Here is a 26,981-nt window from a genome sequence, read left to right as displayed (position 1 = left end):
GCTCTGGCTCCGTTTGGACTATGCCTAAGTGGTTCACTGTTTGTACTGGGGCCTCTCTTCAGTTCATTGCCCTTTGAAGCTGGACGCTGCTGGTCCCCCATCTGCCGGGTTTCTCAGTGTTTGGCTCTCCACCCAGTCCACTTTCTGGGATTGAACGTGACTGTTCATGAACACGTCCGTGAATGAACTTGACCACAAAGTCGACTGTCGAGTCATCTCCTTCCTGTGATTTTGTGTTGAGTTCAAGCACTCCAATATGAATCTCTTTGCATTAGCTTTGACTTGGCGTCTTCCCGTCTATAAGGTTCCAATCCCCGATTGTGAGGCTCTTGCAGTGGATGGTTTTTGGCTCTACAAAAGTACAGCAAAATGCTTATAGGCTGTACAGGTTTTTGGGAGTACAGACACCCACAGTGAGGGTTTCTGTACTCATTTCACTCAGTCCATCTGTTGCTCCAGGTACTGGCCAGGATGAAATTCTACTAGGGAAAGGGTGATCCTCCTGGCTACATGGTACTGTTTTGTAAACATTCTTGCCCATAGTTTCACCATCAGCCTGTTGATGCACAAATTGAGCTCATGGTCTTTGGGCCACATTTTTAATTTATGTTTTCTATGTTTCCAGTGTCCCCTTCGGTCCATAATTTCAGGGCTCATTTTTTCATGTTGTCCACAGTGTTATCCAGTCTCCTTGATTGCCTGTGAATCCTCCTCCTCCCTCGTGTGTTCCTGTCTTCTTCTTCATGGGTAATTAGATTTAGGGAGCCACAAGGGGTTGCCCTCACAAAACCAATGTTGAATGTAGTGAAATGCCACTTACTAGGTGAGCCCAGGTGACTCCTTGATTCCTCCCTTCCCTTCCAGGTCGTCAGTTGGAGAATGTTCGGTGTGCTCTGGAACTATGAGCTGAAGCCAATGGAAGGTGTGAGGCCCAGCCCAAAACGAGTGGGAGAGGTGGGGGGGGGGAGGGAATGAGCGCATAATTGTTTCGAGAAACTTGTGAACGTTTCTTTATATTGTTGGGGGAGTTTGTTTGGCAGGTTGTGAGGCTTCTGTTTATTTGAGCCCAGCAGTGGTCTGTGTTGGTGTTGTGATGAGTGCCTTTCCCAGTGAGGCGGTGGAGTCTCACCTGCTTCCTCTGTCTGTGTAAGGGGACCAAGTTGTGGCTCTGATTCCTGGTAGGTCAAACTCAACTCCACAACTTACATGATCCAGTTGTTAGGGACCATCTCGGCAAGATAGCTTCAGGTAGCCACCGAGGCTCACCCAGAAATTGGCATTTCATTATATTGAACACTAGGTTTACAAGTTACTTGTACAGTATATGAATCACAATGGTGTACGGAAGTGTGATTAGCCAATATAATAGCTGGCAAATTTAATACGACACTAGTTAAAGAAAACTCAATGAGAGGATTAATTGATTTTTAAATCGATTGTTTCTGGGTGAGCCTTAGTAGGTGACTGGTCCTTATGACTCTGGTACCACAAAGACACAAACACTACCTGGTCTGTGGACTTATGCAGGCCTATTGCACACCATGGCAACAACCTGGTCCACTTATCCAGGTGAAGGCAGTCTGAGGAGCACAGAGTGATCCAAAGCTGAGAGAAACTGCCCTGAAAGTACTGTACAGGCCGAGAAAAATATGCAACTTGATAAGAAGTATAAGGTAAGAAAACAAAGCAAATGATAGTTCATCATGGTTAACATCCTCCTGTGACACTTCACCACTTGCCACCAGCAGCTGCCCAGGTCACTTGGAAGTACTGTACTGTGTCGCCGACCTACACCCTCGGTCACGTGCCTGATACCTCTTATGATGCATTGATCTCTGCGGGGGCCACTTTCTTCTGTTTCTAGATAAGTAATATTGACAATCCTTGGGATTCTGTCCCACAAAGTACCATTCTTTGTAAATTATTCGTATTAATGCTTCATGTTTGTACTTAAGCCACCTGCCTTGTGTGCCCCTACCTATTTATTTTGCTCGAACTTAATCAGGGTTCTCGTCCTTGACTTCAGTTCACATTTCCTTTCCTCTCCAGGGGGGTTTAAATGACCTATCCGGAGCTTTTCTTTTTGAGTTGTTACCACACGCGGATAATGCTTGGGAATTCGTCTGGAAAGCCAGACGTGTTGAGTATTTACCCGTGTGCTTATTATATTACCTTGTTTGGTACTACGCCCAGACTAATGTGTGTATTGATGCCTCGTGTCTTTGACTGGGTGTGCAGTTTTGCATTGTGATTTTTCCACATCTGTGGTTGTACTTGTTTCTTTGTCCATTAATTGATGGTATTAGGGTTGATGGGTTTATTCTGGTTGTGGGTTTGTAGTAGGCCTGCACTAGTTGAAGTAGTGTTTGTATAGCCCTGTGCTACAAGAACATCAAGTACCAGACAGCTAATGAGGCTTGCCCACAAATGGCCATTTCATTACACTCAGTGCTTAATTTTGCTGTAAATATATAAATTTTATCTAATGTCAGTCTCTTCTACCTGTGTTTCCTCCTTATTACCTTGTAACAATACTTGTGGGAATTCTTCGCTAATTCTATCAATAAATTGTAATTAAGAACGCACATACAATCACATTAATAAAAATAACAATTTAAAAGTATAGCTTAGCTGCTGTGGTGTGATCCTTAGTTGCTATATGGGATCTAAGCTTCCAGTATTGATAGAGGTTTAACCCTTAGACAGCGATAGCCGGTCATTGCCGGAAAAATGAAAATACTCGCCTATCAGCAAATAACATTAAAAATTAAAAAAAAAAAAAGTCTTTCATTTTAGAATTATTAATTTGTATGCAAAATGTAAGAAAAACATGAAAATATGTGAATATTTATCATTTCACTGGGTGGAGGCGCTCTAAAAGGTTGTGTGGTAGGTGTGTCTGGCGCCCGTCAACCCCTCGTGCTTGACTTTGTTGACACATCCTGTGTTATCCTCCGATGTTGCACCACTTGTTTCTCTTTATTTACAAGAGTATGTGTGTTGAATAACTTGCCAAATCACATAATGCACATAACACATGATAATGTTTCAATTGATGATTCGGTTTACCTAATATATTCTACTACAACCAGTCTAGAGTAGTGAAAAGGATATGAACATAATGAACAATGGTATTGGGCACTGGGCAATGACACATGGTCTAATTGGCACCATATGGGCAAGAGTATAGACTGAAAGAAAGGCGTAAGCCACTAATGGACACCCCGCAGATGATAATCGTCATATCACGATAAATGCATTCATTAGTAAGTAACTAATAAGTGACAGGATTACTAGTGACTAAAGACCAGGATTTATTTTTCAAGAGTCACAGTAAACTCCATTTCTTCCACATAGACAAACTATATCCTTATTTGCATCATACATGTAAAACCCAAGCAATAATTATATAAATTGAAATATGATAACTGCATTGCCCTATGAATCAACATACTACGATAACCCAGCCCATTCTCCAGTTTTAGTAGTACTTATAGTGAGGACCATAGCATATATATCTAAGTATAACGAAATTAGAATGTAGAAATCTGAACTATTGAGTTGGACAAACAGGAAAACTATTTTTTACTTGTGTTGCTTTGACAAACTAAACTAACCTATTCTAATCTCTTGTTACGGCCTCACTTAGCCAGTAATCGGGTTCTTTATTTCTATCACTGCATGTGGGGCCTTAGTGCCTCTTCTTCATTAATCCCACCCCAAGTCAGTAGTTAGTTACCAAGAATTGCAGTAGAATTGGCAGTAGCAAGTAATCATGCAAGGAATTAAGAGGGGTAAACAATACTAATAAACACCTTCACCAATATATAATATTTTTGATATATACACATATGTACACAGCGAGAATCACTTTTGCAATGGACACTAATGCAATATATTCAGCAGTGTTCTTCTCTTCCCGGTGAGTCTTCTATATTATACAACATCCACGTTGTATGGTCCTTACTCAAGCGAGTTCACCCTACTCAACACAACATGGGTCAGTCCTACACTGTATCGGCATGGTGTCCAACACCCCCACTTCTTCCCTCCACCAACACACTGGCAGAGGTCTTCAGCAACACGCTGACAGGGGTCACAAATAACACTTACAGGGGAGGTCTCTACCAACACCCTGGCAGAAGTCTCTCAATATGCACGAGCAGAACTTCTCAACAGATGGCCAGTACTGTCGTTTTGTAACTCCACTGGGCCAATTCCGGGTACGTCAGTCCAACTAGTAACACTGCATAGACAAAACACTATCTTCTATCGATGGCGGCCACTTGTTGTCGATGGGACAAGTCAGGAGTTTTGGACTGCTCTGGGGTGAACTCACATCGAGAGTGCAAGAGACCCTCTTCATCACTTCTGTGGACATGCAAGTCATTAGAAAGACAGAAAGTGCACCAGGATAACATGGGATGACAGCCTTTCATCGGGGAACAGAAAATATGATCGGATATACACGATAGATGGTGTTGACATCTTTATCTCCCTCACCAGAGGGCAGTGTTATTGACCCAATATCAAAATTAATTATGATCAGGAGCATTCCACAGATGGCACTGACCTTGCCACACCTCTGCCAACAGATGGTGTTGTCCTCGTCACACCTAAAAGCCTTGGGATTCTGGTGCACTTTCATAGATGGCCTCGATATTGTCACACCTCCCTAGGCCTAATACATGATATCCGAGGCCTAATATAGTACAGTACATATGTGTGCTCTACTAGGCCTAGGAATATTTAAGGAGCTGGAAATTGACAAAATATTTGAATTATGTGAAAATTACTAATAATGTTAAACAAATCTCCAATTTATTGGCTTTGGCATCATGAAAGTTTCATCCCAATATTTTCAGAAATTTATTTTAAACAATTTTTTAAAAAGAAGAATGTTTTGTTGATAAGGAGAACAGCTCCTATTAACTGGAACTGATGAATAATGGAGCAATAGAGAGATGCAAGCACCTGTCTGATGCACAAAGAAGAAGAACAGCAGTAAGAAGTGTCCACAAAGTGGCTATACAGTTGGTGCCTTTATAACATTGCTGTGTAATACATAATACCACAAATAATAATGAGTATGTTATTAGCCTCTATTTAGTTATATATCATATAAATACATTGTCTAATGTTAATATCTCTTACTTTTGCCAGTGTTCACAAGTTTTGTTTTTTTTAGGGAAGATTTTTTCTCCTTTGTTTATTATGTGATGTTGTTGTAATGTTTACATCCTGTAGCGTGCATACCCGTCCTTAACTATTTTAATATAGAATGTAATTGGTCAACAAATAAATCAGCTACATTGTCTACATTGTCTTTTGTCTCTTTTGGTTGATATGATGATTAGGAACCAGATTAGGGCTTTTCACTTACATACAGTATACATATATATGCCCTAAATCATTATAATTACCCCTATATTTTGTGTTTGGAGGGCTTAGTTTTCTTGACTTCATCTCGATACATATTGACCTACACTTTCACATATTCGAGTACGAATGTCAAACAATGTTAATTAAAACATGCAAGTAAATTAATGAATTAGAACAACCATATTCATTGTCGATAACTTCAATTAACTCTAAAACTAGAGTTTCAACTTTGAGTCGGTATAAAAAATCCAGTTTCTGACCGATTCTCATCATTTTTACATATAGTGTGCACAGCTATCTGTTCTACAATCCTATTTGATTGTTTTTCATAAACCTTAAATGTTGGGAGTTACTAATTTCTTGGTCAAAATTTGGTGCATATTTCAAATGCCATATTGACAATTTTTCTGGGGGGGAAGCCCCTTCGGCTCCTTAGAGCCATCTGGGTTGATGCGGAGTATTAGCTTTGAGCATCAGTCAATGTACATGGAGTTCTAGGCATACTGGGGACCAACGAGCCAGAACCTGGCCCCCTCAGAGAGGCGCGAGGAGCAATGGCTTATAGACACACCTTACGTATAATTTAAAAGTACTCTATGTCTGCCATCGACTGAATCGGGCACCCAGAAAGATAAGCGCCCCAAAATACCCCCCATTCTGGTTAAGAATTGCTATCAAAGCCGAACAATTGGATTAAACTCCCCATGGAGAAAAAACAAGTAAACGAGCATGACATCATCTCGTTACCAACTCACCGCCGTCTGTGCAACTCTCCCCTCCCCGGGAGAGGGAAGGGGAAGCCCCAGACCTTCCGCCGGCTACCCAAGCCTGCCAGTTCTTGGCTGATGTCGGTAGGCTTCAGTTGTGTACCTCCAGCTCCAGACTTCTTTGATTCTTGCTAAATTTCAGTGGTGTGCAAGCTGGGAGTATATTCACAAATACTGGGGCAGCATGCACTTAGGGTCCCCTTCCCTAAACTCCCTGTAAGTACTGCCCTTGGGGCTTGGGGCCTCCTTCCACTAGTCACTTTGGGGGACTACCTCCGTTGTGTCATTTACTGCTCAGTACTTGTCCGCCCATGGAGTCAGCTGGGGGGGGGTTTCTTGCTCCTCTGTTTGTCTCTGGGTAGGGGGTAGTATTCGTCACTGGTAGAGGCGCAGGGTATTACGCAGCTAGTTGTCACCTCACATAGTGGCCGGCTCTGCATCCTCTGGGTACGCTGACCTCTTGCGTTTTATTTTTATTTTTTATTTTTGTTCCTTTGCTTTGGTGGGGGAGGCTGCCCTTGGGTTGTTTCATACCCTATATCTATATATATACTTTGGTGGTATCCCCGCTAGACTCCCATGACCGTACATGTCCCGGGGGTGTAGTCTTAGAGATTTGTTTGGTAGTTCTGGGAGCCGGTTAGTAGTACCTTGCCTTGGCTTCCTTTAGTGGAGATTGAAAAGCTACGGGGCTCTTGGGTCCGATGGATGTGTCCTCCGAGTCTCCTCTCGCTTTGTGCAAGTTTGAAGGTTGCTCTGTCCCCTTGTCTCCGGAGACACTCAGTGTTTCTGCCGCTGTCATGCTGCCTGCTGGGTCGGTGACACCTATGACCCAGAGTCCTGTGAGCTATGTCGCTTGTTGGTGACTCAGGTTTCCCGGACCTCTGATTTGGGTGTTTGGGTGCAGGCGGCTCATTCGTTGCAATCTAGGTTTCGTGTGCTTTGACGTGATTGGTTGGTTGCTAACCTGGAAGCCTCGAGACTATCTCGTTTTGAGTTTAGAGACCAGGACTTGGGGGTTTTGGTTGCTTCAACCTTGGTTCTGTCCATGCCCCCTCGTTCTTCCCCTTCTGTGGCTCATTCTGCTCCCCTCATCCCTGGTTCAGGCTCCGAAGCGTCTGAGGGTTTTGGAGTCGGTCCAGGGTTTAGATAGTGTGAAGACTCCGGCGGTCTCGGGAACTGCCCCTTTCGGGCTGGCAACAGAGGCATTCGAAGCGGGTCCTCCTGCCGAAGCATCTGGGTCTGACCAGTGGGCTCCCCTTATTCCTGCTTGTACTGCTACTCCAGCTTCTTCTTGTGAAGCCTGGGTCTTGGAGGATGAATCAGACTTGTGATGGGGGCCCTTGGGACTGGGGAGGGATTGACTTGGGGGGCCTTGGGGCCCATTGGGCTCTGTTTGGAGTTTTGTTCCTTCCCAGCAGGGCTTGTTGTTACAGGGAGTTTTTTTTTTTTTTTTCCTTTTCCCCTTCTACGTATGACTTGGATATGGTGTTGGTCCCTCCCCAGGTTTGATTCCGGGTTCCTTTGGGTTTGTCGGTCCCGTCCTTCCGGAGGTTTTCGGCTTCCCGCATCCTGACGCATGTGGTGCGGGCGTTTGTGGCGTCTTACCTCCTGTGTGACTCGGATTATGCCACTTTGATGAATCCTGTTTCTCTTAGGTTTGGGGCTTCCTCCCCTTTCTGGGTTCGTTATGAGGTTCCATAGTTGTCCTGGCTAGCAGACTGTCCCTTCTTTACTTTGGATACTTGGCATGCGTTCTGTCGTTCCGGCACCCTTGTATGGCGGAAGATTCTGACGGTTTCCCAGGTTTCCCTGGGGGCGATCTTGAGCACCTCATTAAATGCTTGTTCGCTCCTGCCCTTCCTCAGGATGTTGGTGTGCAGCAGCTTCACATGCAGGTTCCTTCCCTTTCAGCTGTGCTGGTTGCTGGGGTCTTGCGCACTCGTGGCTCCTTGGCCTCTGTTTTGCGGGTTCCTTTCCCTTCTTCAGCTGTCCTCGGATTGGCTTGAGGAGGATGTGAAGGCGTTTCAGGCTGTGCCGGGGGTCAGGCGTGATGTTTTCGGCGGCTCGTATGTTGTCTGCTCTGTTGCAGCTGTTTCCCCCGATTCTTCGGGATGCGGTGTTTCTGTTTTTTGCTTCCTGTCTCGCGTATTGACAGGCAGTGCTGGCTTCATCTGTGGAATCTATTTGGGCCCTGGCTTCATCTGTGGAATCTATTTGGGCCCTGGCTCTTCAGTTGTCTTCTCCATTTTGTCCTTTACTGTTTGGGGAGGAGGCGGTCGCACAGTACATGCAAGCGGCTTCTGCTTCTTGTCGTCCGATGTCTGACTTGTTGGTCCTCCAGGTTCTGGGGGAGGGGGGGTTCTTCCCGGGAGGGTCATGCCAGGGCTCATGGTTCGTTCTGTCGTGGTAGGTAGGGGGTGCCGGTTTCACAGCAGGTATAGCCTCCGGACCCTTCTTCTTCTGGTCAGCGTGGTGTTTGTTATGTTCCGAAGTCGGGTTCCCATGAGGGGCGCCGGCTCTTTCGCAGTTCGCTCCATTGATGGCGCAGGAGGAGGAGGCTCATGCTGCTTTCTCATGCCTGGTCTCACGATTTGTGGGCTATTCGGGTCGTTTCCAATGGCCTGAGGTGGCATTGGTTGGCCCCTCCTTCCTTTGGGGATTCGGGGCTGGTAGGGCAGGCCTTTTCTCCTGCACTCTGTCAGGTCATCTCGGAGTGGGTGCTGTTGGGCGTGGTCGAAACGACGACGTCTCTCGGGTGGGTTTCCCCTCCTGTTTCCAATCCCGAAACGTGACTGGAAACTGTGTGGACCTGCAATTCATTCTGTACAGTACTTGTCCCGTCTGAACCCCTGGGTCTCTTGCCCCTCCTTTCAGATGGCTTCCATTTGGCTTGAATCTGGCACTTCGCGTGTTTACATGCCTCACCCGGGTCGTGGTGGCTTGGTTGCGTCTGTTAGAAGTTCTGGTCTTAGCCTACCTCGACGACTGACTGATGTGCGCTCACAATCAGTCCGCGCGTCTGCTAGCCAGGAATTTGGTTCTTTCCCAGCTTGCCAGGTTTCGGTTCCTGGTGAGCTGGCGGAAGTTCCATCTGGTTCCCTCTCAGATTCGGTCATGGCTGGGTCTTGTGTTGGATTCTCAGACCGCTTCCTTGTCTCTCCCTTCAGAGTCCCTCCTTCGCCTGTGGTTCCACATTCACCTGTTTCTGGGGGGCTCCCGGGTCGTCGCCCCCCCCCACCCCCCCTTTTGCTTGAGGGTCTGTGCGGGAGCTTAAACTTTGCCGTGTTGGTAAACCTGCCAGGATGAGTGTGACTTCGTAGGCTACTCTGGTTCCTTCGGGGCCATCCCTTCTGCCTCTCTCGCGATCGCTGGGTCCGGCCTCTGGAGGCTTTACCTCAGTTGCTGCGTCTCCGGCTTCCTCTTCGGGTTTTTCGGGGTTCAGTGCCCTGGCGCCTCCCCGAGCCCTCGCTCGATGTGTTCACGGGTGCGTTTTCTCTTGGCTGGGGTTTTGTGACCGGTGCTCACCAGTTCACCAGGGGCAGTGGGGTTTGTCCTTCCATTGGGTCCATAGTACAGTGAGAAAGTTTGTGGCGGTGTGGTTGTCGCTCCGGAGGGTTCGGGTCGCTTGTGGATCCACGATCTGGCTCCATTCGAAATGTTGTCCGGTGGTTCATTGTCTGAACCGAGGGGGTTCTCTGGTCCTTGGCTCTTTGGGGTTGGTCACTTCGGATGACTCGTCTGCTGAGTTCTCAGGGTTTGGCTCTCCTGGCTGTTCACATTCGGGGAGTGTCCAACATCCTGGCGGGACAGACTGTCTTGATTCATTCTCCTGTCCACAGAATGGATGGTCGATGCCGATTCGTTCCGTTGGCTCTGCCAGACGTTCGGGCTCCCGGAGGTGGATCTCTTCTTGTCAGCTTGGTCAAGGCGCCTTCCCTTGTATGTGGTGCCCTTCCAAGATTGCAAGGCTGTCAGGGTCGACGCCTTCAGGCAGGACCAGTCGAGGTGGGGTTACGTATACCTGTTTCCTCCGGTTCTGCTGTTGCTCCAGGTCCTAGCTTGCTTGGAGACTTACCAGGGGAGAGTAGTCCTTCTGGCTCCTTGGTGGCCAGCCCAGCCTTGGTTTCAGGTGCTGCTTGCGCAGTGTCTGAACCCTGAAAGTTTCTATGCGGCTCCGCCTCTTTCAGCAGATCAGTCCAGTCTGTTACGAGGCTGGTTCGATCTTCTCCTCCAGTCTTCGCATCTGGTCTTTCTGACTCGAGTCTATCACCACTTGTATGGTGACCAGGTGGCTTCTTTGATGGTGTCCCACCTGCGGGCTTCGTCTCGGCGACAGTATAAAGTTTCTTGGCGGTCCTTCAGTTTCTATCTGACCCTTCGTCGAGTTACTTCTATTTCTGTTCGGGTTGTCTTGTCCTTTCATTCGTGGTTGTTTCAGGATCGTCATCTTATGCTGAACACTGTCTCCTTGTATTGTGTGGCGTTGGTGGAGCCGCTGCAGCTGGCGTTCGGCGTTGATGTTACTTTGGCGCCATTCTGTAAGCTGTCTTGGGCGTTGTTTCACCTCCAGCCTGTTCATGCGCAGCCTGAGCCATCCTGGTCCTTGGATTGGGTGCTCTCTTTTCTCTCTCTCTTTCTTTCTTTGTTGATGCATGGTTGGTAAGGCTGGGATGCATCATGTGTTGTGTCCAGTTGCGGCTTTGCACCGTTATTTGCACGCCACGGCCTCAGTGACCGGGGATGCGCTTTAGGTTGACCCGGTTTCCCTTCTTCCCCGTTCCCGAGTTTGGGTCTTCCAGGTCATCCACAGGGTTATTCGGTATAGCCAGTGTGCGGTTTATCCCCGCACCCACGATGTTCATACGTTTGCTGCACTTGCTGTCATTTTTGGTAACATGTCTTAGGCTGACGTACGGGCGTGGGGCTTTCAGAGGTCGAACAGGGTCCTGGCTGCTCGCTACTTGGTCAATGTCCTGGGGCCTGGTTGGGCCTGTGTTGCATTGGGTCAGCAGTTGCGGCCAGTTGTCTCGATTTCACGTTGAGATGTGAGGAACGAACGCCACCCGGGTAAGTCCCTGTTTGTTTTTCTCTTTTGGTAAGTAGCTCCAGGAAGCCGAAGGGGCTCCCCCCAAAAAAACAGTGTTGAATGTAATGACGTGCCATTTTCTGGGGAGACCCAGAGGCTCCCCGGCATCCCTCCCTCCCTCCGGTCAGTGGTTTCCTTTTGGGTGTTTTTGATATCCAGCCTAAGAACTGGCAGGCTTGGGTAGCCGGCAGAAGGTCTGGGGCTCCCTCATTCCCCCTCCCGGGGAGGAGAGAATAGCGCAGACAGTGGCATGTTGGTAATGAGATGACATCATGCTCGTTTGTTCGTTTTTTCTTCATAGGAAGTTCTATCCAATTGTTCGGCTTTGATAGCAATTCTTAACCAGATTGGGAGGGTGTTTTGGGGTGCCTATCTTTCTGGATGCCCGACCCTGTCTATGGCAGACATAGAGTACTTCTAAATTATATATAAGGTGTGTCTATAGGCCATTGCTCCTCGCGCCTCTCTGAGGGGGCCAGGTTCTGGCTCGTTGCTCCCTGGTAGGCCTAGAACTCCATGTACATTGACTGATGCCCAAAGCTAATACTCCGCCCAGATAGCTCCGGGGAGCCTCTAGGTCTCACCCAGAAAATGGTGCTTCATTACGTTAAATGCTGTTTTTTTACAGTAAACTATATTGAATCCTATAATAATAACAAATAAAAATGAAAATCATATGCTTTTCTGAGAGCATAACAACACCAAATGAACAAATTGTGATATTTAATATTTTTGATGCTCATTAGAAAATCTTAAATTTTCAATACTGTAGTTAACATAAGTTATTTTATAATTATTTTTAATTTTCTTGTTTTTCAAGTTATGTTGGTGATCATTTAGACAAAGTTGGAGCATGTGCCTAATACTGTAGATTAAGTACAAAAAATTTGAAAGCGTTTGAGCAAGACGCAAAATTTCATTTCCCGGCCCCTTAAGTTTGTTTTAGCTTCATTTATTTTAAAAGAATTCCTTACTAGTCAGTATACTACTATCTAAAAGCTAAGAACGTACGAATTCTGACTATTGACGATCGTCACAATAGATTACTATCTAAACAGAAGGAGGAGTTGCGATAACCGCATTAACCCATGAATCAACATATCACGATAACTGCATTACCCAGTAAATCAACATATGACGATAACCGCATTACTCTGTGAATCAACACATGACAATGACTGCTGCCTAAGGGTTAAATTATGACAAAGGGTGGTAGCAGCTGCATTAACCAACCTGTGAAAGATTTCTACTTTAACCTATTCAAAGATATTACACACAATTGCATATGCAATCAAACATTAGCAGATATATGATCAATCTGACTGAAGTTAATTTATTTTTGTACATATAGTCAAATCTATCGACTGTATTATTTTATTCTTTAATATATGGATTTTAGAGTTCTATGATAATCTAAATGTGTATAAATCTTCTAAGCCCACAATTTAACACTTTCGGCTGTCTGTGACAGATATTGCGTCCATAAATAACTCGACGGATGTCTGGCAGTGACACATTTTGCGTCTGAAATTAAAGTATTTGTTAAAATTCCATTTTTTCCCGATCATTATGGAATGTGTTTTTATAATCTTCACCAACGTCTTCCCATTTTCTGAGATGGCCATATGGCATCACGGCACCGCCTGCCTCACGGTAGGTCCATTGTTATCGTGTCTACTCTCGTGACCGCTGCGACCTCACCTCGCATCCATCACCTGTGCCCGTTCCAGCTATTTTTCCTCAGCTATGTTTGTTACTGCCTTTATACACTGTACATATACACTCTACATTGATCTTGAAAATGCCAAAAGTGACAGTGATGTAGATAGTGAGGTGGTTGAAACCAAAACAGCAGGTGAGGATGAAATTGAAAGTGATGGGAGTGGTGGTGGTGGTGATCTTGATACCGCCACACATGCAGGGCCTGCTATTAGAACTCATACAGTGCATACCGCTTGTACCCAACATACCCCCCCCCCACACACCAGTTCTGGTGAAGCCTGGTCTACTGACAACACTCCACCATCTGTAGACAGTTTTACTGGAACACCAGGCTTGACTGTACCAGTACCAAGCACTCCCTTGGGATTTTTACGGTTATTTATTTATTACTCGAGATTTGTTGAAATTTATGATATATGAAACAAATTTTTATGCATCACAAAGCATGTCCAATGCGTCTTAACAACACAAACAATAAGTGGGATGAAGTGAGTGTAAAAGAGCTTGCCAGATATTTGGGAGTGACAATGTTGATAGGCATTGTGAAGATGCCAGTGATGAGAATGTACTGACAAACAGGTCAATTGTGGCATGTACCTTCTTTTAATATTTTTATGGCTGCGCGACGATATGAATTGATTGCAAAGTATTTTCATAATCATAACAATAATGCCATTCCCAAAGACAATCAAGATAGATTAATAAAGGTTAGAACATTCATGGAATATCTCAGATACAAATGCAAAATAATTTATACTGTATTCCTCAGAAAAGTTTGTGTTTGGATGAAGGTACAATGTCATTGAGCTTTCAAGGTTTATAATCCAAATAAGCCTGATAAGTATGGAGTAATGCTGTACATGTTGGCTGAATAGCATACTGGTTACATCTATGATTTTGTAGTGTATGCAGGAATTGGGAAGACAACAATTCAAATGGTTATGGGCATGATTGAACCACTGAAGAACAAAGGTTATCATTTATATATGGATAACTACTATAACTCGGCTCAACTGAATGAAAAGCTACTCTACTGCTTTTTTTATATATCCCAAATAGCTAATATGTACAATTTCATTCCATTGAGTATAAATCCACCCTCATTTATTTCACCTCTTTCCAAACCTTAGTGTTTTACTATTGTTTCTCTGCTGACAAAGAACACTCTCTTAGAACTCTAGCTATTTGGTTTTGCTGTACTGTATGTATGGCTTTAGGGGGAATTACAGTATCTTATGATATGAGGACAAGGAGCTGGGATATGAGGACATGGAGCTGAGATATGAGGACATGGAGCTGGGATATGAGGACATGGAGCTGGGATATGAGGACATGGAGCTGGGATATGAGGACATGGAGCTGAGATATGAGGACATGGAGCTGGGATATGAGGAGAAAGAGCTGGGATTTGAGGACTAGGATCAGGGACATGATGGAGTGAAGGAATGGTGCCCAGAAACCTGGACCGCTAGGGACTTGTTGGCACAGACACAGCTTAGCTTCTTTAGGCAAATTGAAAATGACCAAAAATCCATTGAATAGCATTTGCATTGCTCATGTAACGAGCAAAGTGTATCTAATCCTAAGGCAGCCAGACTACTTTATTCATCTAAACATTTTTAGTCTGTGCAATAGTGTATCTAAGGTAAGATAATGTGTGAAGAGCTTCCCTAAACACTTGCCACATTGATCTGTATATACTCCAGAAATCTTCACAAAAAATGTATAATTGTGGGAGAAAAAATTTACAGTTTTAGAGACTAGTTTTAGTTTCATTGTGGTGAAATATGATGCTTGTAATATTTTTGTATGGTTAATGTAGTAATTACACACATACACACACACAAACACATAATTATGCCATATATATTTCCACAGTTCGGCCAATGCTAAAAAGTGGGAGATCGAGTTAAATTCATTAAAAACTACAAATGCCCGGTTAACATCAGCACTACAAGAATCTACAGCTAATGTTGAAGAATGGAAGAAGCAACTACAGACATACAAGGAAGAGAATAATCGCATGAAGACACGTATTCACGAATTAGATGCTGGAGGGCGAAGTAAGTAAATGTTACTAAAATTTTTCTAATTACCCGTAATTAGAAAATTGATTATAGAATAATTAATTCATTAGTAATATTTTTAAATTAAAATTTTAATTAAAAAAATTCATTATGTACTCTTTTTATTATCTTTCTTTCTATGCTCTGTAAAACAAGGTGGAACTGATGCATTTTAAACAAATGTAAGTGTAGATCAATAGAAGATAGTACAGTATTGATATATCTCGAGTTCAGTTGTACTCAACATCATTTTCAGTCCCTCTATATCAATAATAATAAGAGACTCCCTCTGCAAGCACACATTGCTGTATTTAACACTTTAACTTTGCAGCCCATCAGTTCATATCCGACCGTTAAGGTTGCTGGCATCTTGAGTTGCACTCGGCAACCTCTAAAATGTTCATACTCATGCCAAGGTTTCTCAGTTAGTTTTGGAGTTATAACTATGAATTTGATGTCAAAATGTTTGCAAATGAATTTGCTAAAATATAGATACCATACAAAATGTGTTTTTATAATATATTGTGAGTGACAGAGATAAATGTGTGAATTTAATGAAAATTTCAACATTGATTTTCCAACATTAAAATACAAAATGTGGAAATATGCACATTATCAGTCTATATCGCAGTAAAACAAAAATAAACATAACTTTCATACTTTTCCAGCAGGTAATATGCAATTTTCTGTGGGGAGCCCCTACGGCTCCCTGGAACTTATCGGGCTAATGTATGTTATATTAGACCGGGACATTAGCTAAGGAGTTCAGACCTACCAGGGACCAGTACCAGAACCTGGCCCCTTCAGAGAGGTTTCAGGGAGCAATGGCCATGGAAAACCCCTTTGTGGTTGGGGTTTTCCTTATCTGCCATCGACCGGGGTTAGGCACCCAGAAAGGTAGGCCTACCTTTCTGGGTGCCTAACCCCGGTCGATGGCAGATAAGGAAAACCCCAACCACAAGAGGGTTTTCCAGTGCCATTGCTCCCTGAAACCTCTCTAAAGGGGCCAGGTTCTGGCGCTGGTCCCTGGTAGGTCTGAACTCCTTAGCTAATGTCCCGGTCTAATATAACATACATTAGCCCGATAAGCTCCAGGGAGCCTCCGGGGCTCACCCAGAAAATGGCATTTCATTACATTCAACGCTGGTTTTTTGTACACTTCTCAACCACACAGATAATTCCTCTCAGTTTACCAGCTTTAAAATCACTGCACACATATCTATTCTTGAAGTTTATAGGCACCATTTGCTCTTTAAAAAACTTGTCATTCAGAAACCTTGCTCTTCAAAAAACTTACTTCTCAGGAAATTTGCTTCTTTTTTCCTCAGATTTTCTTATAATGTGTATTTTATCCATTGTTTTAATAACATAGTTAATTTTTTATTAAATTAATGTTCCATTAGTTGGTAGAGGTGAATCGGAAGAACTTGTCAAGGAGATGGCATGTCTACAAGCAAGGTTGGAAAACCTTGAGGAACAGATAAGGTCTAGGGAGGCGACAATCGACGAATTAGAAAATCAGCTTCAGCATGCCCGAGCTGATGACCAACGGGAGAAAATACAGGTGAACACAATCTTTCTGTTTGTAAGCACTAATGCTTGACTGTGATGGAAATGTGCATGTTTACAGTATGTAATATTTTTTGCATTTTATGTTATTTACGTAAAAAGAGGTTTCATTTGTGTACAATTAACCCTTGGGCAGTGGCTACGGAGACATGCTCATACCCCTCCTATGTGCATACAAAAATAAACAAATTCCCAATAATTCTTTTTCATGAAAGAATTATTAATTTGTATGCAAATTTAAGAATTTAAGTAAAACATGAAAATAAGTGAATATTTATCATTTCAAGAGGTGGAGGTGCTCTTGAAGGTTGTAATTACTTAAGTGTAGTTACAGGATGAGAGCTACGCTCGTGGTGTCCCGTCTCCCCAGCACTCTTTGTCATATAATGCTTTGAAACTACTGACGATCTTGGCCTCCACCACCTTCTCACTTAACTTGTTCCAAACGTCTACCACTCTATTTACAAAAGTGAATTTTCGTATATTTCTCCTACAGCTTTGTTTCGTTAGTTTAAATCTATGACCTCTTGTTCTTGAAGTTCCAGGTCTCAGGAATTCTTCCCTATCAATTTTATCGATTCCTGTTACTATTTGAACGTAGTGATCATATCGCCTCTTTTTCTTCTATCTTCTAGTTTTTGCATATTTAATGCCTCTAACCTCTCCTCGTAGCTCTTGTCCTTCAGTTCTGGGAGCCACTTGGTAGCATGTCATTGCACCTTTTCCAGTTTGTTGATGTGCTTCTTAAGATATGGGCACCATACAACCGCTGCATATTCCAGCTTTGGTCTAATAAAAGTCGTGAACAGTTTCTTTAGTATTTCTCCATCCATGTATTTAAAAGCAATTCTGAGGTTAGAAAGTGTAGCATAGGCTCCTCGCACAATGTTCTTAATGTGGTCCTCAGGTGACAGTTTTCTATCTAGAACCACCCCAACCTGATCATTGACACTGATTACCTGATCAACCAGGCTGTGACTCATACGTCAGGCTGCGAGCAGCCGCGTCCAACAGCCTGGTTGATCAGTCCAGCAACCAGGAGGCCTGGTCGACGACCGGGCCGCGGGGACGCTAAGCCCCGGAAGCACCTCAAGGTAACCTCAAGATAAGGTAACCCCTAGATCCCTATCTTTGTCAGAATTCTTTAAAGATTTCTCACATAATTTATAGGTTGTGTGGGGTCTATGTTCTCCTATTCCACATTCCATAACATGGCATTTATTCACATTAAATTCCATTTGCCAAGTGTTGCTTCATATACTTATTTTGTCCAGGTCTTCTTGAAGGGCATGACAATCATCTAAGTTTCTTATCCTTCCTATTATCTTAGCATCATCAGCAAACATGTTCATGTAATTCTGTATTCCCACTGTTAGATCGTTTATGTAGACAATGAACATTACCGGTGCAAGAACTGAACCCTTATGGTACTCCACTCGTAACATTCCTCCAATCTGATACTTTGCCTCTGAATACGGCCCTCATTTTTCTGTCAGTTAGGAAATTTTTCATCCATGTTGGTAGCTTACCTGTCACTCCTCCAATATGTTCCAGTTTCCAGAACAACCTCTTATGGGGAACTCTGTCAAAAGCCTTTTTTAGATGCAGTCAACCCAACCATCTCTTTCCTGTAAAATCTCTGTGGCTCGATCATAAAAACTGAGCAAGTTCATTACACAGGATCTTCCAGATCGAAAACCATACTGTCTGTCTGATATTATATTGTTTTCCTCCAGGTGTTCTACCCATTTAGTTTTAATTATTTTTTCCAATATTTTGACTATTACACTTGTCAATGATACAGGTCTATAATTAAGGGGTCTTCCCTGTTTACACTTTTGTAGATTGGAACTATGTTAGCCTTTTCCCACACATCAGCTACAACTCCTGTACACAGGGATGCCTGAAAAATCAGTTGAAGAGGAATGCTGAGCTCAGGTGCACATTTTCTCAGAACCGATGGTGAAACTCCATCTGTACCAACTGCTATGTTCTTACTTAGCTCCTTGAGCATTTTTTCCACTTCATCTCTAGACACCTCTATGTGCTCTATGTTGTTCCCTGGAATTCTTATTGTATCTGGTTCCCTAAAGATTTCATTTTGTACAAACACACTTTGGAACTTTTTGTTTAGTGTTTCACACATTTCCTTTTCATTTTCCGTGAATCTATTTCCCATTTTCAACCTCTGAATATTATCCTTTACCTGCAATTTGTTGTTTATGAATTTATAGAATAGACCTGGTTCTGTTTTACATTTGTCTGCAATCCCTTTTTCAAAATTTCTTTCTGCCTCTCTCCTCACTGCCGTGTAGTTGTTTCTCGCATCTTTGTATCGCTGGTATGTTTGGGGTTTCGGCCTCTTCCTGTATTGATTCCATTTTTGTGTCTTTTGGTCTCTGGCCCTCTCGCAATTTCTATTGAACCAGTCCTGTTCCCTAGTTCTGCATCTCTGTTTTGGTATAAATTTTTTTGTGCCTTTATAATATATTTCACAAATCTTGACATACATCTCATTCACTTCCTTGTCTAGCATCAAGTCTGTCCAATTATACTCACTAAAAAAAATTCTAAGGTGGCCATAATGTCCTCTCCTGAAGTCAGATTTTTCAACTGCTTCAACCTCCTTATTTTCTTCCAGATTATAACACATTGCATACTTTATTCCCAAAAAGACATGGTCACTTTTACCCAAGGGAGGAAGGTACTGAATGTCAAATATCTCTTCCTCCTTCCTGGTAAATATCAAATCTAGCATGGAGGGAACGTCCCCTTCCCTCATCCTCGTAGCTTGTTTAACATGTTGATACAAGAATGTTTCCAGGATGAGGTCTACAAATCTACAGGTCCAAAAATCTTCTGTTTTAGCTTCATATGCTTCCCAGTCTATGGATTTCAAGTTGAAGTCACCGACTATCAACAGTCGTGATCTATCGTTATCCGCTCTCGCTATAATCTCTCTCATTATTGTTATAAGACCTTCGCATTTACTATCTAGCTCCTCCTCTGACCATGTGCTGCTTGGCGGTGGACTATATGCATTTATGATCATTAGTTTATCATCCTCATGGCAGATCTCTAGTGCTATTATGTCAATTTCTTGTGGATTGGCAGTCATTATTTCTTTCACCTTTAGGTGTTCTTTCACCAGCACAGCAACGCCACCGCCTTTCCTAATTTTTCTGTCCCGTCTCCAAATTGAGTAGCCCCTTGGGAATATTACCTTATTTATAATAACATCTACAAGTTTTGTCTCCGTGAGTGCAACAATGTCTGGTGTCTGGAGCTGTATTACATCACTTAACTCCAGTATCTTTGATCTCACTCCATCTATGTTGGTGTATGCAATCTTCAGAAACTTGTTCCCCCTCTCCTTATTCTTCACTTCCCCTCTCTATATATTTTGTTGGTTTGCCTTTATGTACCACTTTACTGGTCTGCCTACCCCTATCACTTTGTAGAGAAAAGAATTGATTTCTTCATTCCTGCTCTCATTTAAATGTTTTGCCTCGGCGAGGTTCAGTTTCAGCTTCTCTCTGTCTTCTTTTGAAATATCTCGTCTTAACGACCACACTTTCCCATCCTCATCACTTTGTAATTTTCTAGCATTCCTGAGTATTTCTTCCATCTGTTTGGCACCATTTAGGGTGATCCTCAAAGGTCGATCTTTCCCTTTTACGTATCTGCCTATTCTCCTGTAGTCGCACACATTCTCTATGGTAGTAAGCCAACAATTTTATCTACTATTTTCGCTTCTTCTACAGCTCTTTCTGACCTAGATGTTATCTCCTTTTCTTTGCAACCAAAAATTATCAGGGATTTGCTCCGATCAACTGTGTTTTGCATCAACTTCGGGTTAGATGCCAATTCTTTTCTCACTTCCAGCCTAATGTTTGTTTTATCTTGGTTGCTGCAGTGTTGGGCTTTCTTTACTGCTTCTTCAATTTTTTCCTTCTCCTTGGCCACTTGTGCATAAGTGAGTTGCATATCTTTCCTGCACTGTTCTATTCCCTGTGTAACTTCCTCCATCTGTGCTGACAAAAGCAGTTTCTCCTGTTGAATTTCCTTACCTAACCTATTGTAGTCATTTATGTTTAAATTTACTTTAACTTCTTCCAAAGCTATTTTTAAGAGTTTATTTTCTTCTTCCATGGCTTTGCAATTTGGTTCCAATTGATTCTTATCCTTGCACAAGTCTTTCACTAAACTCTCAAGACATACAACTTTGCTATTCAAATGTTCATTACTTTCTTTCAATTTTCTAATTATTTCTACATGAGAGGTCACTATAGTATCTAATTTTACCAACTTGTTGTATAGACTGGTTATATCAATGCTTTCTTCACTGAATCCAGCAAAATCAAGCTCTGCTTTATTTTTCCTCTTGCTGGCGGCCATCTTGAATGTTCTTCTCTGCACTGGAAACACTAGGGCAACTTTTTCTCATTTGATTTTTCACTTCTCTTGGCACATTCCTGTTATCTCACCTATTTTTCAAAAGCACTATACCTTTATGTTCTCTGGGACACCACTCACTATCATCATCCTGTACTACAATACTTAGGATTGTTGAAATATGCTGGAGCTCCTCTGATGCAAGTGTTGACCCTGATCAATGTTGTGATCAATGATGTTGTGTGTATGTATGTATGTATATATGTATGTGTATGTATGTATGTATATATATATATTGTGACGGGAAAGTGTTGGAGTGTAGATGTTCGGCAGTCCTCCAATGGCAGGTGTCAATGCCTAGTCACACTTACAAAAAAAAAGATAGACTGCTTGCCTGTTTGTCTGTGGTAAAGTAAAGGAACACACACAAAACACAAAAATATGAACAATGAAACTTTAATTAACATAGAAAACAAAATATAAACAAAGACAATCCCTTGGCAATATACAGTGCAAAAGAACAAGTCAAAAACAATATAACATAAATGAATAATAGGGATGAAGTTACTCTACAATAATATAACGTTTAAAGGTGAAAAATAATCAGGTGCTGAGAATATGGCGCTAGCTGCGAGACATCCCACTGATACACATATATCAGTTAGTTGTTCATTGCTTGAGAGCACAAGGATATTCTGACTTAAATGGCTGGACCAAGCCCAGACATCGACTCAGGTAGAGGGCGCTGAAGTGCAGTGTGCAGGTGTGCAGTTGGCGAGTCACCAATCAGGAGCAGGCAGGCTGGGAAGGGTAGTTCGCTGGTTGATGACGAGCCGGCGTGGAGGGAGTGGAGTAGGGGTTGAGTCTTGGGTACGTTTTGCCTCCTGGTCAAACATTTTGTGCTACTGGTAGACGTATCTTCAAGGTAGCATCTTATTCTTGAATAAAATACGTAACTTCATGTAGAGAAGAGCAGGCTCAATCTCTCTTGAAAGAGATTATCGTCACAATATATATATGTATGTCATACCTAGTAGCCAGAACGCACTTCTCAGCCTACTATGCAAGGCCCGATTTGCCTAATAAGCCAAGTTTTCATGAAATAATTGTTTTTCGACTACCTAACCTACCTAACCTAACCTAACCTAACTTTTTTGGCTACCTAACCAAACCTAACCTATAGAGATAGATTAGGTTAGGTTAGGTAGGGTTGGTTAGGTTCAGTCATATATCTACGTTAATTTTAATTCCAATAACAAAAAATTGACCTCATACATAATGAAATGAGTAGCTTTATCATTTCACAAGAAAAAAATTAGAGGAAATATATTAATTCAGGAAAACTTGGCTTATTAGGCAAATTGGGCCTTGCATAGTAGGCTGAGAAGTGCGTTCTGGTATGTATGTATATGTATATGTATATATATATATATATATATACATATACATACATACATACATACATACATACATACATACATACATACATACATACATACATACATACATACATGGGTGAGGTGAAGCTGGAGGAGGCAGAAGTCACACTGCAGCAAGCTCCTGGAAATATCGAATTACCTAAGTATTGGGAACAGGTTGAGGGCTACAGTGGTGTCCCAGGTTACATATAGGTTCAGGGAAGAGTAAAAGCAAATAAAATACAATAAACAAGTAAAACTGAGTGAAAATAGCCGAGTGGAAAAGTTTGTTTTGGTCTAGAACAAAATCAAAGATGGCCGCCGCCACCACCCCCACTGAGAAGGTAGACACACCATCAGATGATGGTTTCAAAGGATTCTCACCACAAGATATAAGGAAAGGAGGTGTTCTTGGCAGGTTAGAGATAATTGAGGATATGCAAAAGAAGTATGAAGAAAAAGTGCTTAAATTAGAAGAGGACAATGGAGCTCTTTGGAGTGAGCTTTGCACTCTAAAAGGGAGTATGCTTCAACAAGGTAAGATTATTACTGCATTAACAGACAAGGTAACAAATCAGGAGGAGCAAATCAAGGAACTAGTGAAAGAAAATGAGGTGTGGAAAGTGAAGTGTGGTGACTTTGAAGAAATAAACAAGAAGATAGACTCATATGGTGAACAACTCCAAGCAAGCCTAAGGGCTAACATAGAGTTAGGTAAGGATCTCCAACTGGAAACTTCACTGACAACTCACATAGAGGAGGTGAATAAAGAACTAGAAAAGTATAAAGAAGAAATAAAAGCGACATATGGTGAAGTTGTAAAAGAGAAAGAGACTATCAAAGAAGTGTGTTCGGAAGTCAAAACCAGAAATGACCAACAAGAAGCAGAAATTAGGCAAGCAATTAGGAAAGAACTGGTTACCAACAGTAAACTGGTACAAAACACTGCAGATAGAACTAAGTCCATAATCATTTTTGGATGTTTAGAGAAGGAAATTCCATCTAGGGTGGACCGAGCGGCAGAAGAGATGAAAATCATAGAGAAAATAGTAGGTTTAGGAGAAGGCTCAAAGGAAAATGTCAGTGATTTTAGAAGAATAGGAAAATATGAGAAAGAAAAGAACCGCCCCTTAAGGGTGACCTTTAATGGAGTGAAAAACATGATGGAAGTGCTAAGAAATGCCAGGAAACTGCAGAGTGATGAGGTTGGCAAATCTTGGTCAATAAGACAAGACCTCTCCAAGGAAGACAGAGAAAAGCTGAAAATGAACCTAATTGAGGCAAAACGGCTAAATGGGGATAGAAATGAAGAAGACAGAAATTCTTTTTTTTACAAAGTGACAGGGACTGGAAAGCTTGTGAAATGGTACATAAAAACAAAGCAACAAGATCAGTAGTGGAAGGGGGAGTAAAGAGCAAAGGAAAAGGGAACATGTTCCTGAAAATTGTATATACCAACATAGATGGAGTGAGGTCAAAAACTTTGGAGTTGCAAGATATAATCCAGCTTAGGGTCCCAGATATTGTTGCATTATCAGAGACGAAACTTGAAGGAAATATAATAAATGAAGTCATATTCCCAAGAGGCTACTCAGTTTGGAGACGTGACAGGAAAACTAGGAAGGGAGGAGGAGTGGCTGTACTGGTGAAAAAACACCTGAAGGTAAAAGAGTTAATATTTGAAAACCCTCGAGATATTGACATAATGGCATTGCAGGTCTGGAATCAGGATGATAACCTGATAATTGTAAATGCCTACAGCCCACCAGCAAGCAACACGTGGACAAAGGAAGAACTGGATGACAAACGAGAGGGCCTCATAATGGTCATGAGAGATATTATTGTACAAGCAGATAAAGATAAATCACGACTGTTGATAGTGGGGGACTTCAACTTTAGAGCAATAGACTGGGAGGCCTATGAAGCAAGAACGGAGGACTTTTGGACATGCAGATTTGTGAACCTCATTCTGGAGACATTCTTGTATCAACACATAAAGCAAGCCACAAGAATGAGGGAAGGAGATATACCGTCAGTACTGGATCTAGTATTCACCAGGAAAGAAGAAGAGATTTTTGACATCCAGTACCTTCCTCCCTTGGGAAAGAGTGATCACGTCCTGTTAGACATTAAATATGCTTTAAGATATCATCTAGAAGAAAATGGGGACATTGAAACAGCTGATAAACTCGATTTAAAGAGAGGCAACTATGGGGAACTTCGAAATTTTTTTAATGAGTGTAATTGGACAGAATTGTTGCTAGGCAGGGAAGTAAATGAAATGTATGCCAAATTTTTAAAACTATACGAGGAAGGCACACAAACATTCATACCAAAACAGAGATGCAGGACCAGAAAACAGGATTGGTTCGACAGAAATTGTGAGAGGGCAAGAGACCAAAAGACACAAAAATGGAATCAGTATAGGAAGAGGCCAAACCCCCAAACATACCAGCGATACAAAGATGCGAGAAACAATTATACAGCAGTAAGGAGAGAGGCAGAAAGAAATTTTGAAAAAGGGATAGCAGATAAATGTAAAACAGAACCGGGCCTATTCTACAAATTCATAAACAACAAATTGCAGGTAAAGGATAATATCCAGAGGTTGAAAATGGGAAACAGATTCACGGAAAATGAAAAGGAAATGTGTGAAACATTAAATGAAAAGTTCCAAAGTGTGTTTGTACAAAATGAAATCTTCAGAGAACCAGACACAATAAGAATTCCAGAGAACAACATAGAGCGGATAGAGGTGTCTAGAGATGAAGTGGAAAATATGCTAAAGGAGCTCGGGAGGAACAAAGCAGCTGGCCCAGATGGCGTTTCACCATGGGTTCTGAGAGAATGTGCATCTGAGCTCAGCATTCCACTTCACCTGATCTTTCAGGCATCCCTGTGTACAGGAATCGTAGCAGACGTGTGGAAACAGGCTAACATAGTTCCAATCTACAAAAGTGGCAGCAGGGAAGACCCCCTCAATTCTAGACCTGTATCATTGACAAGTTTAATAGTGAAAGTATTGGAAAAGCTAATCAAAACTAAATGGGTAGAACACCTGGAGAGAAATGATATAATATCAGACAGACAGTATGGTTTTCGATCAGGAAGATCCTGTGTATCGAATTTACTCAGTTTCTATGATCGGGCCACAGAGATATTACAGGAAAGAGATGGCTGGGTTGACTGCATCTATCTGGACCTAAAAAAGGCTTTCGACAGAGTTCCACATAAGAGGTTGTTCTGGAAACTGGAAAATATTGGAGGGGTGACAGGTAAGCTTCTATCATGGATGAAAAATTTTCTGACTGATAGAAAAATGAGGGCAGTAATCAGAGGCAATGTATCGGAATGGAGAAATGTCACAAGTGGAGTACCACAGGGTTCAGTTCTTGCACCAGTGATGTTTATTGTGTACATAAATGATCTACCAGTTGGTATACAGAATTATATGAATATGTTTGCTGATGATGCTAAGATAATAGGAAGGATAAGAAATTTAGATGATTGTCATGCCCTTCAAGAAGACCTGGACAAAATAAGTATGTATATGGAGCACCACTTGGCAAATGGAATTTAATGTTAATAAATGTCATGTTATGGAATGTGGAATAGGAGAACATAGACCCCACACAACCTATATATTATGTGAGAAATCTTTAAAGAATTCTGATAAAGAAAGAGATCTAGGAGTGGTTCTAGATAGAAAACTATCACCTGAGGACCACATAAAGAATATTGTGCAAGGAGCCTATGCAATGCTTTCTAACTTCAGAATTGCATTTAAATACATGGATGGCGATATACTAAAGAAATTGTTCATGACTTTTGTTAGGCCAAAGCTAGAATATGCAGCTGTTGTGTGGTGCCCATATCTTAAGAAGCACATCAACAAACTGGAAAAGGTGCAAAGACATGCTACTAAGTGGCTCCCAGAACTGAAGGGCAAGAGCTACGAGGAGAGGTTAGAAGCATTAAATATGCCAAAACTAGAAGACAGAAGAAAAAGAGGTGATATGATCACTACGTACAAAATAGTAACAGGAATTGATAAAATCGACAGGGAAGACTTCCTGAGACCTGGAACTTCAAGAACAAGAGGTCATAGATTTAAACTAGCTAAACACAGATGCCGAAGAAATATAAGAAAATTCACCTTCGCAAATAGAGTGGTAGACGGTTGGAACAAGTTAAGTGAGAAGGTGGTGGAGGCCAAGACCGTCAGTAGTTTCAAAGCGTTATATGACAAAGAGTGCTGGGAAGACGGGACACCACGAGCGTAGCTCTCATCCTGTAACTACACTTAGGTAATTACACTTAGGTAATTACACACACACACACACACACACACACACACACACACACACACATACACACATACATACATACATATATATATATATTGACCAGACCACACACTAGAAATTGAAGGGACGACTACGTTTCGTAGTACAATCGACCGTAGTACATTCACAATCGACTTGAGAATGGTCCAGGACGGACCGAAACGTCGTCGTCCCTTCAATTTCTAGTGTGTGGTCTGGTCAACATACTTCAGCCACGTTATTGTGAC

The 26,981-nt window shown here is 42.3% G+C and overlaps 1 protein-coding gene across 6 annotated transcripts in view; it reads left to right on the top strand.

The window, feature by feature from the left end:
• Positions 1-26,981, top strand: part of LOC123770518 (homer protein homolog 2) — a 292,519-nt gene that overhangs the window by 237,591 nt on the left and 27,947 nt on the right. For all 6 annotated transcript variants that reach the window (XM_069324488.1, XM_069324489.1, XM_069324487.1 and 3 more), the window contains 2 exons: positions 14,839-15,023; positions 16,430-16,590. In XM_069324488.1, the coding sequence (XP_069180589.1) occupies positions 14,839-15,023; positions 16,430-16,590 (346 nt within the window). The remainder of the gene's footprint in view (positions 1-14,838; positions 15,024-16,429; positions 16,591-26,981) is intronic.

Source organism: Procambarus clarkii, chromosome 14, assembly GCF_040958095.1.
Source record: "Procambarus clarkii isolate CNS0578487 chromosome 14, FALCON_Pclarkii_2.0, whole genome shotgun sequence".
Taxonomy (NCBI): domain Eukaryota; kingdom Metazoa; phylum Arthropoda; class Malacostraca; order Decapoda; family Cambaridae; genus Procambarus; species Procambarus clarkii.
This window is presented reverse-complemented; position numbering and strand designations above follow the sequence as displayed.